Here is a 12833-nt window from a genome sequence, read left to right on the forward strand (position 1 = left end):
TTTCCATAGTAAATATTTATTAAGGGAAATTTAGTACTTTCATATCTTTCTATTTATAGGTGATGAATAATTTTTATAAAGGAGTATAGATAAGAGTGGTTAATTAACAAAGTTAATTAACAAGCTAATTATGTTCTAAGTTCAGCTTAATTTATTCACGAAATCACAGATTGTTAATAATTAACATACATGCATTCTGTAAGAATTTAATTAGTTCATCAAAAAAGATCATATCCTTTGTTTGAATGTTTAGGTCTCATAAGAGGCCGGGTAAACAAATGTTGTCGACTCAATAAGTTCATTATTCTCCTTAAGCTTGTGCATGTGTAAACATATATCCCATTGATAACTTGATTCGTACGTAGTTAACATCTGAACTGAACTAATATATAGTAATTCTGATGATCGAAAGAAATTTAATTAGGTTAGCTTATTTCTGGGAATGAAAAATAAGTGCACGTGTGGAGAGAGGGGGAGAATATATATGAAGAGGAGGAGGACAAAGGTGACGGCTGTTTTGAGAAAGAGAGAAAAGGGAACTCCAAATTCCCCGTGAGGAGACTTTGGAATCATCCAAAACCCAACTACACGTACGTACAACTTCACTATTTCCGTCTAGCTAGCTAGCTTTTTTTCCCCATAACCTTTTGGTTAATTTGTTTCTCTTTTCATTTTCATTCTAATTAAATTAGATTTCATAGTATCTATCGTATGAGAAATCAAATGCAATTGATGTATCAAACATTATTATAATGATTATATCCAACGTACGGCTAATTAAGAAAATTACTTATCAATAAAATTGTTAATCTAATGGATTTGTTGAAAATACCTAATTGACGGAGCATTATGTCATCAACGGCCATTATCAAACATGAGTCATACAAGTATGCTGATCACTCCATCAGCGGAACTTCCATAGGGGAGGGGGGGCATTGTGCCCCTCCAAAACTTTGAGCTGTAACTGTAAAATTTATACAAGAGAGTTTAAAAAAATAATAATGTTGCAAGTTGACTCCTCCTGATTTTTTGCCAGTACAAATTGACCTCCTCGAAACAATTGGTCAAGTTCCGTCACTGGCTGGCTCAGCAACTACCAGCGATCATTCATCGATCAATGACCAGGAGTCACTTGCAAGAAAAACTAAGTTTGACAAATACTAGCTAGTTGATTTGTTCTTCGTGCGAACTAAAAAAACATTTCCATATTTGTAAATCAAAGAAGCGAGAAAAGTGAAACAGAAGTCGCCCATTCAAAAAGTTACATGTTTTAATGCCACAAGAAAACAAGTAAAAACGTGACTCACATCTATGATTATTTTAGGTATGCACTTCAAGAAAGTATCCTTTAGCGACATATATAGTTGAAGCTACAACTCGATTAATGACTTCATGTTAGATGTCTCTATAATTAAAAAAAGTAGCAGTAATTGCGCGCAACTTCCAAATGCACAATGCGAAAGATTGCAACTCATATATACTATACGAAGACGACTTCGTCAAACATATCGTATATATTTTTAGAGGCATCCCTAGTTTTGTCGTCTCAATCGATGTCGCAGGTAGCTAGGTTCAAATAACGATCGCTATAAGTGTCTCTTTGACCATCATATCGCTAGATTTTGGCAACATAAAAGAGGATGTCGTTGTGTATCTTTGCTATTTTAATTTACCGGTTTCGCTATATGTACCGAATTCTTCCTATGTTAATTAGTTGCTACTTGAATGGATGCCACTCGACCGAATATCATCAATCAATACTATATTATATCATAAAAAAAATAAAAATAAATATATTTTAACAAACACTGATAATTAATCATCTTTTAAATCTAAGTATTCGACCCAATTAATAAATCGACCGCGCGCGTGGTCGCTTGTGGGTATACCGGAGTCGTGGAGGATAAAACTTCGTGTCCACAAAAGGTGTATACTCCGTATTTTTTTTGCTTTTGAGATCCGAACTAGACACTTTGTAAATACGAGAGTCGATGCCCGCGCGTTGCGGCGGTTAAATGGTGATAATAATACAAAATGGTGGAGAAGGAATCGATATGCACGTGTGTAAATAGAAAGGAGAAAAAGAAGTGACTGTGTGTTAAATATTGTGTTTAGTGATATAAAATTAGAAGTAATGTGTAAATTAGGTGTCATATAGGGATATTGAAAAGATTGCTGAATTTTTAAAATAGAGAGTCCAATATGTTTTATAAGGGATATAGGGTATTTTAGGGATAATGAAAAATTGCTTAATTTCTTAATTCCAATACCCTTTATAAGTATTTATAGATAGTTACCACTAATAACCAATAATTTACCACTAAGCCAGCATCCATGTGGTATATGTTTTCATATGCATATGGTAACTAGATTACTACCTGTGTAATATGTGGGAAACATGTATAACTAATGACATTTTAAATTTTTGTATGGTCATAAGTTGACAAATACTTAACCAGGTAAGATTTAACCACTAAAAAATATGAAGTTACATTAGTGGTCGTTTAGATTTCAGTTGGCAGTGACTTCACAGTTGAAAAATGAATACATCATTTATTAAAGGTCTCTCTAAGTAAAGTTTTCATTTCTTTGGATGTCTTTTATTCATTCAGATATGTCCGCAATGTCATTATACTCGTGCTTTAACATTTTGCTCGAATAATTTAGTTATACACTAAAATTACCAAGTAATTTAATAATCAATCTATATATCGCATGTTGTGTTAATCTAACTTTAAATTATGCATGACATCATTGTAATTCATACAATTATTTTTTTGATATATAATAATGATAACTTACTATTGACTCCATATTTATGTTTTAGTTTTTTATTAAAAAGGTCGGTTTAACATACGATCCGGTTTTTAAAATATTGATTTAATAAAACTTTTATTCGTTATATAATAAAAATCATATACAAAAATATAATTTGATTAAAACGTATTACATTTAAAAAGAAAATTTATTGTAAAAAAATTTAAAAATTAATATTAAAGATAAAAATTGATATAAAATATAAAAATATTAATTTTCATAATTATATCATTAAAAACAATTATCATTAATGGATACAAACTTAAATAAGGAAATAATAATAATTTAATTTTATTAAAATAAATCAAATCTAAAAAAGTTAAATAAGGTATATAACATTATCATTTGATCTAATGGTTTTAATTAAAAGTTGAACTTTATCTAAGGGTAAATACTTATTCAATTATAAATTAAAGTTTCTCTTTTATATATATTTAGAAATTAATTACTTTCACCTCTCAATGTTATACAAATAACAAATCTTTTTCTTTTTTCCGAACATTTTCCGTCGATATGCAAATCAGAGAAACCTCACCGTATAATGGTAAAACCTTGCACGTACCCTAAACAACGAGATGTTAAACATGAGCCGTTATAAATATTTAGAGGACAAAACTTCAAAACTTGTCATCCCTAAAAATCAAACTCAAGATCTTGGATAAAATTTGTGATGTCTCTGACAAGTTACAGTAGTGATCATTGGCTACACATGACAAATCAATAAGTGATATTAATGTACCTAAAACTTTTAATATATATGTAATAAAAATACTATGGAGTATGAAATAAATTAATTCAAATCTTTTATATAAATAAAGCAAAATTGTGATGACACATATATTTTTAAAAAAATATTACTTGGCATCGCTAGACATTTTCTTATTAATTATTTATATTTTATCTAATTAATTTATGACATCATATCTAATTAAATTTTGATTTTCTCTATTTTACCATTAAATATCTTCACTTTTAAATATTTTAGTTTGTTATATGCAAATAGGTTATATGTTTTTTTTTAAAGTTTTATATATATTTTTTTATTATCGAACTACATGACTTTTATAAATATTTTTTTTTATCTGCTCGCGTAATACGCGGGTTACTAAGCTAGTCGTGTAGTATTTTCGAATTTCGACACACTTAAATTAATTTTAAGAAGATAAGATAATACGTGACACGCACATGCATTATATATGTATGTAGAATATCTATACACACGTTCAACCTTTAAATCCAAACAATGATCACGAGTTAGTAATTCTAGCTTTTGCATAATTCTTCTTCAATACCCCTGTCTTTTGGCTTATATATTTTGCATCTTTATTATTAATTGACAGATATAACCCTTCCTACCCCTTCTACGGTTCTACCATATTACAAGTAACCGAAAATATTAATTAGACTCGAATTGAAGTTCGTATTATTAATAGATTGCAACAAAAGTCAAAAGATGCTAATCAAATGTATTTTAATTTCCTTTAGTAAAACCGTAAATCGATCATTAATTAGAACAAAGGTAAAATGTTGTGTAACAATATGTTATACTACAAGCTAGAGATCGATTTATTAAAGATCAAAGCTAGATATACCAAGGATCGAGTGATTCTCAATTGTAGAACGATGGATAAGCCTCGTTTTTGTCTGATTTATGAACAACCGGAAACATCTCATTCGACTTAACGAGTAAAAATAAAGCATCAATGTTATGGGGTCCTATTCGATATCCGAAAATATTATTATAAATATATCTCAATTTTTCTTGGAAGGTAATATATATAGTACGCCATAAGGGTAGTGTAGGAACTATACAAATGTTGTTCCAACCAAATTGTATATATATGTTTTTGAGGGAGCTTTTTGGTATTTTACTCCAGTTGAGTATAAGACAATAGTCATGTAAGTAGCAAACAAATTGATCTTTTTGATTTGAGTGCTCATACTTCCTCTTTAAAAAGGTTGAGATTAATGCTACAAATGAAAGCAAGAAGAGAACAATTCATATTAAAGAGAACTTCAAAATGGTGTCAAGGGAGCATAAGAAAGCTGCACAATTGCATGACAAGCTGCAACTTCTTAGATCTGTTACAAACTCTCATGCAGTAATTATTTTTCTTCCATCTCTTGCTTCAATTCTCTCTGTTTCTTTCTAGCTTTTCGTTCGGTACAAATTTTTAGATTGCTCGGCCAACCATACTCGATCGTTTTCTAAGGATTATTGGAAGATTTTTTGAACTAATATATACTTTTTGAGTTATTTTTTCATCAAACACAAGCATTTATATTTATCAATTGATAGAAAATAAAGGTTATACATCTTTTCTAGCTTGTACTCCTATCTAGCTAGCATAAATTAAGTTTTCTTCTTTATGCTAATACGGATCGTAAAGTTTTGAATTTTAGAAACGTTTCATTTTAAGCTTTCGGACAGTTTATATTTACTTCCATGAATCTTGAAACATATAGCTAGTACATATCATTGATATCTCTCTGAAGTGACAAAGTACAAACCCTAATTAAAATGTAATTCTTCTGATATTCCCATTTAATTTCTAATGATGAAATATCCAATATATAAAACTTGTTGCAGAAGGAAGATTCATCGATCGTAATTGATGCATCAAAGTACATACAAGAGCTCAAACAGAAAATAGATACACTGAATCAAGACATTGCTCAAAGCTCGAGCTACCAGAACTCGTGGCCAATGGTACGTATTTAAACGTACCGTAGGAGCTTTTGCTTGTACATTTCACACACACAATATATACACTTATTTTGTCCGCAAAGTGTAAAAATATTTGTAAATTTTATGTTATGTGTTGGTTCAACGAGTCCAATACATTAGGATAGTGGTCCATTCGAATCCTGGTTCCGCTGCTGCTGATATATATACCTTTTTGTGCTAATTCAAGTGTATTATGCAGGTTACGGTAGAAAACGTAGAAAAGGGAATTCAAGTGAATGTTTATTCAGAAAGAAGCTGCCCTGGTTTACTAGTTTATGTGTTGAAAGTTTTTGAAGAATTGAATCTCAATGTGTTGGAAGCTAGGGTTTCTTGTACAGGAAGCTTTCACCTTGAAGCACTTGGAGTTGAGGTAATAATTACAAATTACAAAAAGATATAGGATAATTTTCAATCAAATAATATGGACCCCATAAAATAAGAAGATAAAATCCCAACTATTTGATTACATACAACTGTCTTTTTTTTCCATCAGTCCTTTGCATTAGCAAAAAATAAAATAAAATAAAAATCAGTTAAAAGTGCAATATTAATTACCAACTAGTTAATTAATATTCGGCTCAAAATTTTAAGGTAATCCAAAAATTTTTTTTTCCCAAAAGCTCAAATACATGATTTTTTTAGAGGTGTCATGCAGAGATTGTTAATTTGTATATACATGCATGATTGATTTCAAATTGATCGAATATGTACGCATATCGACTTTAATTCGTGTCGACGTATTACGTACAAGAATTACGTCGACAAGTTAATGGTGCCAAACTAGAACATTACCAACTGGTCCTAAATTAAGCACTACATTGTGAAGCTTTTTATAAAGTATATCATAATTTTACCTACTTATAATGTCTTTTTGCAAACTTTTGGATTATAAAATGAACACATGGTCACTCTTCAATGTTCTGGCCATATTTTTTTTAATAACGAATTGAATGAAGTTACACTTGTTATTGCATACAAATTCTGTAATGATATTAAATAAATGAAATCATACTCGGTATATACAAATTATTCTGGATATTTAAGCCATTAATCGATGCTTCTAACAACTAATGTGATGATTTAAATATTACTCCGTATTTGTCATGGCACACCTCTCCCCACAATATATTGTTAACAACTTGATTCACACACTTTTAATTAAGAGTAGATATGCCAAAAAATAAATAAATTATATTCTAATTATATTTAGAAAAATGCTAAACGCAACCCTTAGGGTTACATTTAACGTGTATAAAAAAACAGTATCTTCCATATCAAAAGTCTACCCCTGAATTTTATGATAAATATACAACTACTTAATGCACTTTAACTGTTGCGTTTATATTTATTAATGTAGTGTCATTCATGCCCTCGTTGCTTTCTAATTAAAAGACCAAAAAATTGATGGTTTAGTCATTAGTTTAACAGGATTTGATGGATCGAATGACTATGTCAAATGAAAATCTCAAACACCTGATTTGTATTGTATTACGGAGTAATACTAAACAGTACGTAAAAACGAATTAATTAATTGTTATTGCGCAGAATGAAGAAAATGGGGAAAGCGTAGACACTCGTTTGGTGAAACAAGCGGTGTTGCAAGCAATTGAAGACTGGAGTAGTAGTGAAAGCAATGACGACCAAGACTACTAATTGTTAATCAAAATAAATGATGAGATCGATTTTCTCGATCGATCATATAATTAATTTCTTCAATGTTCTATATATATATATTCTTGGCTTCGATCGGTTTATTATATCTATAATTATTAATTAGTAGTGATGTAAAATTCAAGGAAATAGCTTGCTAGCTAGCCTTCGAGTATCATCAAGTAATTGAAATCAAAGCATTTTGAGGTAAAGTGCGTACGTCTATATATCTGCCTTTTGCAAAAATTAATTTGCAAGTAGAGCATCGATCTCATACTTGTATATGTATATACAGCGCGCATGCATTATGATTGATTAGCTAGCTAGCTAGATGTGTTTCTCAGTACTACGTACTGCTTTCGTTTGTCATGTAGCCACTATATATATATATATATATACACACAAAAGTATAGTTAATTAGGGGAATTAAATTTATGTTAAATAAGGATGGATTTGGTCTAGCCATTGATTCTTCTTCGATATCTAATTAACATTCGATCATGAAGTAAAATATTGAACGATCGACCCCACAACTAATTATTAAATGGAATACAGATGTTAGCTAGCTGTAAGTCAAAGGGAAACCTAAATATAGCGACCCATTTATTAACCAATATGTAATTAATAGAACACGATTATTTAGAAAAGGGATGCTGAAATAAAACAAATAAATAAGCCCATGGAATATATCTGGTAAAAATGGACAAATTTTTTTATTAGCGGTAAGTTTGGGATTAACTGCGTCATACCTTTTTATATACGCAACCCTAATTTTCGAAAAACTCATTCTTGAAAAACTCATGTCTCCATTTCATAGTTGTCAAAAGCGAATGCGAACTCAAAGCGCAAAGACCCCAATTGAGGCGTAGGCGAGAGACGCAAAAAAAGCGCTCGCCCGAAAGAAAAAAAACGCACTCAAGTAAAAAACAAACCAAATGTCATTTAAGTTACTATCTTGATTCATTGTCTCTAACAATGATAATGAACATGTTAAAGAGGATGTATAAAATTGAAAAACAAAAGTTCTTAATTATAAATATAGTGAAGAACCTTAATTACCTTGTAGTTGCATGAAGAATACTCTCTTATGAATGATGTTTTTGAGAATAATGATATATACATAGTTTTAACAATATAAGTAATTTTCTCCATGGCATGCATTACACTCCTTGAAATACAAAGGGTTTATAATTTATTTTTATATAGAAAATTGTAAATTGGTTTAAGGCGCTAAGGTTGTGTTTCGTCTGCCTTTTGCGCCTAGGCGCACGCCTTTAACGACTATGCTCCATTTCTAGGAGCAATATTTTACTCCGACCAAGGTTATTTATTTTAACTTTGGATTTCTTTAAATTTGCTTATACCTAGACTTTTATAATGATTTATTAAATATGTGGATAATATATAACCAACAATATTTATATTGGACAAACTTTCAAAATTTTTGTCACAAAATTATATATTTTGAGGCATCGTGTGCGCCTAGATAACGTTCACTGTATGTATACTTAACCTTATGTTGAGACGCAGGTGAAAGAATTGGAATTATGTGAATATTTCAAACATAACTTACGCGTCATTTATATATGAACCTTGTCTCACACGGAGACCAGTGACACAATTGAACTCGACTCATATAGAATACGTACATGGATCCATACGAAATGATAAACGGGCTAAAAACGCATACAAAAAGAACAAATCGGATTAATTGGACATCAAAGCATTAGCCAAAAAAATTTTACCATGGGAACGAACACTAAGAATGGTGCGACGCATTAAGAGAAATGGATGTAAATTTATGACTTTTTTTTTTTGAAAAAAGATTATATATTGAGGACGTGTGACGTATCCTTCCCATAAGGTAACAGCATTTTTTTTTACTTTTAAATAATAATCATGTCTACGCCAAAATATTGATGAATTGTCCTGGCAAAAAACGTATAAGGACGCATTATATATATTGCGATCGAGAACATATCATGAGCGATGACATTTTGAGTTTTTTTGCCTATTGCAAAACAAATGTTCTCACTATAGGTATATATTTTTGATGGAATGTGTTTTGTGTCAAATTTTTGCACTATCTTCGTGAAATTATCACTCATTCACTTTTTTTTTTTTTTGTTTAATTTTTTCACACCCCGGCCATATTCCAAAGAAATACGTAGCATTTACTGAATGTGCCTCGAAAATTGGTTCATCACGTCATATCACAATAAATAACATCCAGTAGTGAAGTCATTAATATGAAAGATCAACAAACACCAATAAAGAAACTTTTCGACTGTTCCAAAAAACACGTCCTACTTGTCAATTGAGAATGACATAAAAGACTAGAGATGCATACAAAGGTGCGGAAAACTACATTTATTTACGCTCACATAAATTAAAGGTTATCATGATTTTGAACTCGGGATAGGCCAACAAAAAGCCGCCAGGGGAATTGAAAAAAAAAATTCTAGTAGAAAAGTGTAGCTAGGGATCGTTTATTAAGCGTGTGTCTCTATTGTGATACATTTAGTTATATAGAATAGTGTCCTTCACTTGCTAGTGTAGTGGTTGGACACCCCGGATATTGTAACAAGAGTCACATGTTCGAATAACGTCTCGAACATTGTTACTAGCCAATATTATTTGCGTACGAGTTGAATTTACCGGGTGGGGCGAATGGGGAGAGGGGATCGGGTAGGCCCTCGGTATCCAGTCCGGATACCCGTGGTCCGGGCCTTAACTATTCTAAAAAAAAAAAAAATCACTTTAAAAATGTTTGTATTTAAAATGGAAGTTATACTAAAGCGTTGTTTAAAATTTGACCTCTGAAGTCTGAATGGACTTGCAAGGTAACAAGAGCAGGACCAAACTAATTCTGGAACGTCGGCCTTATATTGAGAGTACGTTTGGGCTAAATTTTATATCATGGTTGGGCTTTTAAAGGACTGGACTGTTATAAAGCCCACAAAATACATTCCATACCAATAAAGTCTAAACCAGTGACTGGTATACGTCATCCAACTCTATTTAAAGGCATGCATCATCTATCTATACATGTCAAAGATATTAAATGCACTACATGATAGATTGATAGTACCAATAACAATGATCTTTGTAAATATACTAAAGTTTCACTAAATTCCACTATTAGTGTATGAATGAACAATGTATTATGTATATGTTAAAAAAAAAAAAAAAATAGGCTACCATGATTACAAATATTAATTACCTAATGATGAAAAGAAACTATCATGAACAAATATTAATTTTAATATCAAAATATATAGAAAAATGTATGTTTATATAAACATTTTTATATTTAAAGTTTAGTCAATAAATGGATGATTTAGTATATATTTCTAGCCATGCTGCCAAAATAAATCAACAAATGCATGTAGATTTATTGGAACAAATGTATAGCATAAGATTTAGATTGAGAATATATATAAAAAATGATACAGTAGTATTAATCTTTCTTTTTTATTTATTCACCTACAAAATTAGGAATGATGATGCTAATCCACATGCATTTGCATTTGCATATATTTTCCAAAACAAAAAACTAATAAAAACTAATGAATTTCTTCTTATGTGTCTTACCATGACTTCCAATTACACTCTTCATCTTCTTCCTCCTATTCATAAAACCACCACCAAAGCATAATGTAGACGTCGGCGAATCATCATCATCGCCGCCAACACCACCATTGTCTTCCGTCCAGGGACTTGAAGGCAACGAAAACGACGAAGAAGGCACATGGACTTCTCTAGAGCTAGAAGAAGCAAGGAAAAGACTACGAAGCGATGTGGACTGCTTTGATGAATCATATGATATTGAAGAATCTGATGAAGATACCCCCACATGAGATTTTCGAGCACTAATAGTACGAAAAAGGGTTCGAAGAGACTGCTTATTTGGAGAATTATTATTCATGTTATATTTTTCATTGTTTTTATGATGAAATAATAATGCTGGTGGTGGAGTGAGTGGTGGAGGAGTGGATTCAATGGTTGCATGTTTAGGTGTTCCTGGATGTAATTCCCACATAAAAGGTATAGATCCAGCTGATGCATCACCATAATACAATACTCTAAATGATGATTCACCACCATTTTTGGTGATTATGTTACCACCTAATTCTAATTGATTCATCCTGAATTGTGAAGCTTTAAGAGTTGTTAATAATTTGGTTTTGGTTTTGGTTTTGGTTGTGGACTTGGTTTCACTACTCATTTTTATGAGATTGATGAAGTGGTTTTGAAGTGAAAGACATGTTATGCCAAGAAGTTTTTATGGCTTCTTGTTCACTATATTTAATGACTGATTGCTATTTTAGTATTTTTGTGGTAAGATGTACAATATTTGATGATTATAATAGAATTCTCACCTATACTATAATTTATTCAAAGCTCATTGACTATATAGTCAAGTAAATTAACTTATTTGAGTTTGAACGTAGTTTAATTAGTATTTAACTAACAGCTATGCAAATATGAAATATTTAATTGTTACTTAGATTTGGGTACATGGATACAAACAAAAGTGGTGCATCTTTAATTAAGAACTTAAAAGTCAAAAAATTGGTGATGGTGCCATTCTATATTGTATTTGTGTTTAAACAATCGCACAGTTTTAATAGCTTATTTAATTCATACTCCGTATATTTTACAAAACTATCTATCTATGCTCCCTCTCCCCCTGAGTCTTTGAAATATCTTATTTGTCTTGGATATTTTTTTCAATACCCCCTAATAAAGCAAATCAACACCCGTTATTAATTATTTCTGTCTTTGAAATACCTTATTTGTCCTTGGACATTTTTTATTTCCATAATATCCTCTTCCTAAAATCAAGCACGCTCCAACCGCTGTCTCTCTTTTGTAATCCGCAATTTTATTAACGTTGATATAGAAATTACTACCATCAACCGCTGTCACTTCCGCCCACCACCGCAGTATACCGCCGCTGCATCGCGCAAGTATCCATCTAGTACTATATAAATATAAAAAAAATTACGATGACAATATTTCTTAAACTCGGTTAAAACAGACGACTAATCTCTTATGAATGGGCCACACATTTAAATAACAGGGGCGGGTTCTATTCAGCCTTTGTTTTTACGAAGTTCGGAGATTTTTAAACTTGGACTTAAATTTTTAACAAGTTAATTACAAGTAAACAGATACTCGTAGATCCTATCTGTTAAAAAGAAAAAATAGATTCAATGGAATCGTTATTCTCAAGGTAATGGCGCCTCACTAATTAGCTTTACATAACTATTTCCATGTTGTTAATAATTCTATAACATTATGATCCTCAATCAGTTTGGTAAAATTTCAATTTATTATGGTTAGCAAAACAAATTTCTTAAAGAGAATCTATACTATTGAGAAACTCACAAAAGCCATTAGGGTGTTAACTTAGTGTTCAGATGATTTTTCACAATATGATTTCCTTTTTGAAGATGTCTCAAGTTCAAATCTTGTCACATACATGTGCAGTGAGGAGGCCTTAATAACTTTATACTCATCTAATACATGGAGAACAAACTCTTTAAGATTACGTTACCAGGAGTCGAACTGGCGTGGGTGCACCCACATAAAAGATATTAGTCATTTATCCGTTGTTTTTTATATATATATA

General features: G+C 31.0%; 2 protein-coding genes across 2 annotated transcripts; one reads left to right on the plus strand and one right to left on the minus strand.

Annotated features, from left to right (window-relative positions):
• The first annotated feature begins 4774 nt into the window (after positions 1-4774).
• On the plus strand, positions 4775-7407 carry LOC122589063. Its single transcript, XM_043761306.1, has 4 exons — positions 4775-4919; positions 5408-5527; positions 5745-5915; positions 7091-7407. Exons 1-4 carry the CDS (start codon positions 4839-4841, stop codon positions 7196-7198), a joined length of 480 nt encoding a protein of 159 aa, XP_043617241.1. The 5' UTR covers positions 4775-4838; the 3' UTR covers positions 7199-7407.
• A 3344-nt stretch (positions 7408-10751) lies between these two features.
• On the minus strand, positions 10752-11423 carry LOC122587998. The gene has a single exon (XM_043760145.1). It carries the CDS (start codon positions 11421-11423, stop codon positions 10752-10754), a length of 672 nt encoding a protein of 223 aa, XP_043616080.1.
• Between the last annotated feature and the right edge of the window lie 1410 nt (positions 11424-12833).

The sequence above is a fragment of the Erigeron canadensis genome, chromosome 2 (assembly GCF_010389155.1).
Source record: "Erigeron canadensis isolate Cc75 chromosome 2, C_canadensis_v1, whole genome shotgun sequence".
NCBI classification, from domain to species: Eukaryota; Viridiplantae; Streptophyta; class Magnoliopsida; order Asterales; family Asteraceae; genus Erigeron; species Erigeron canadensis.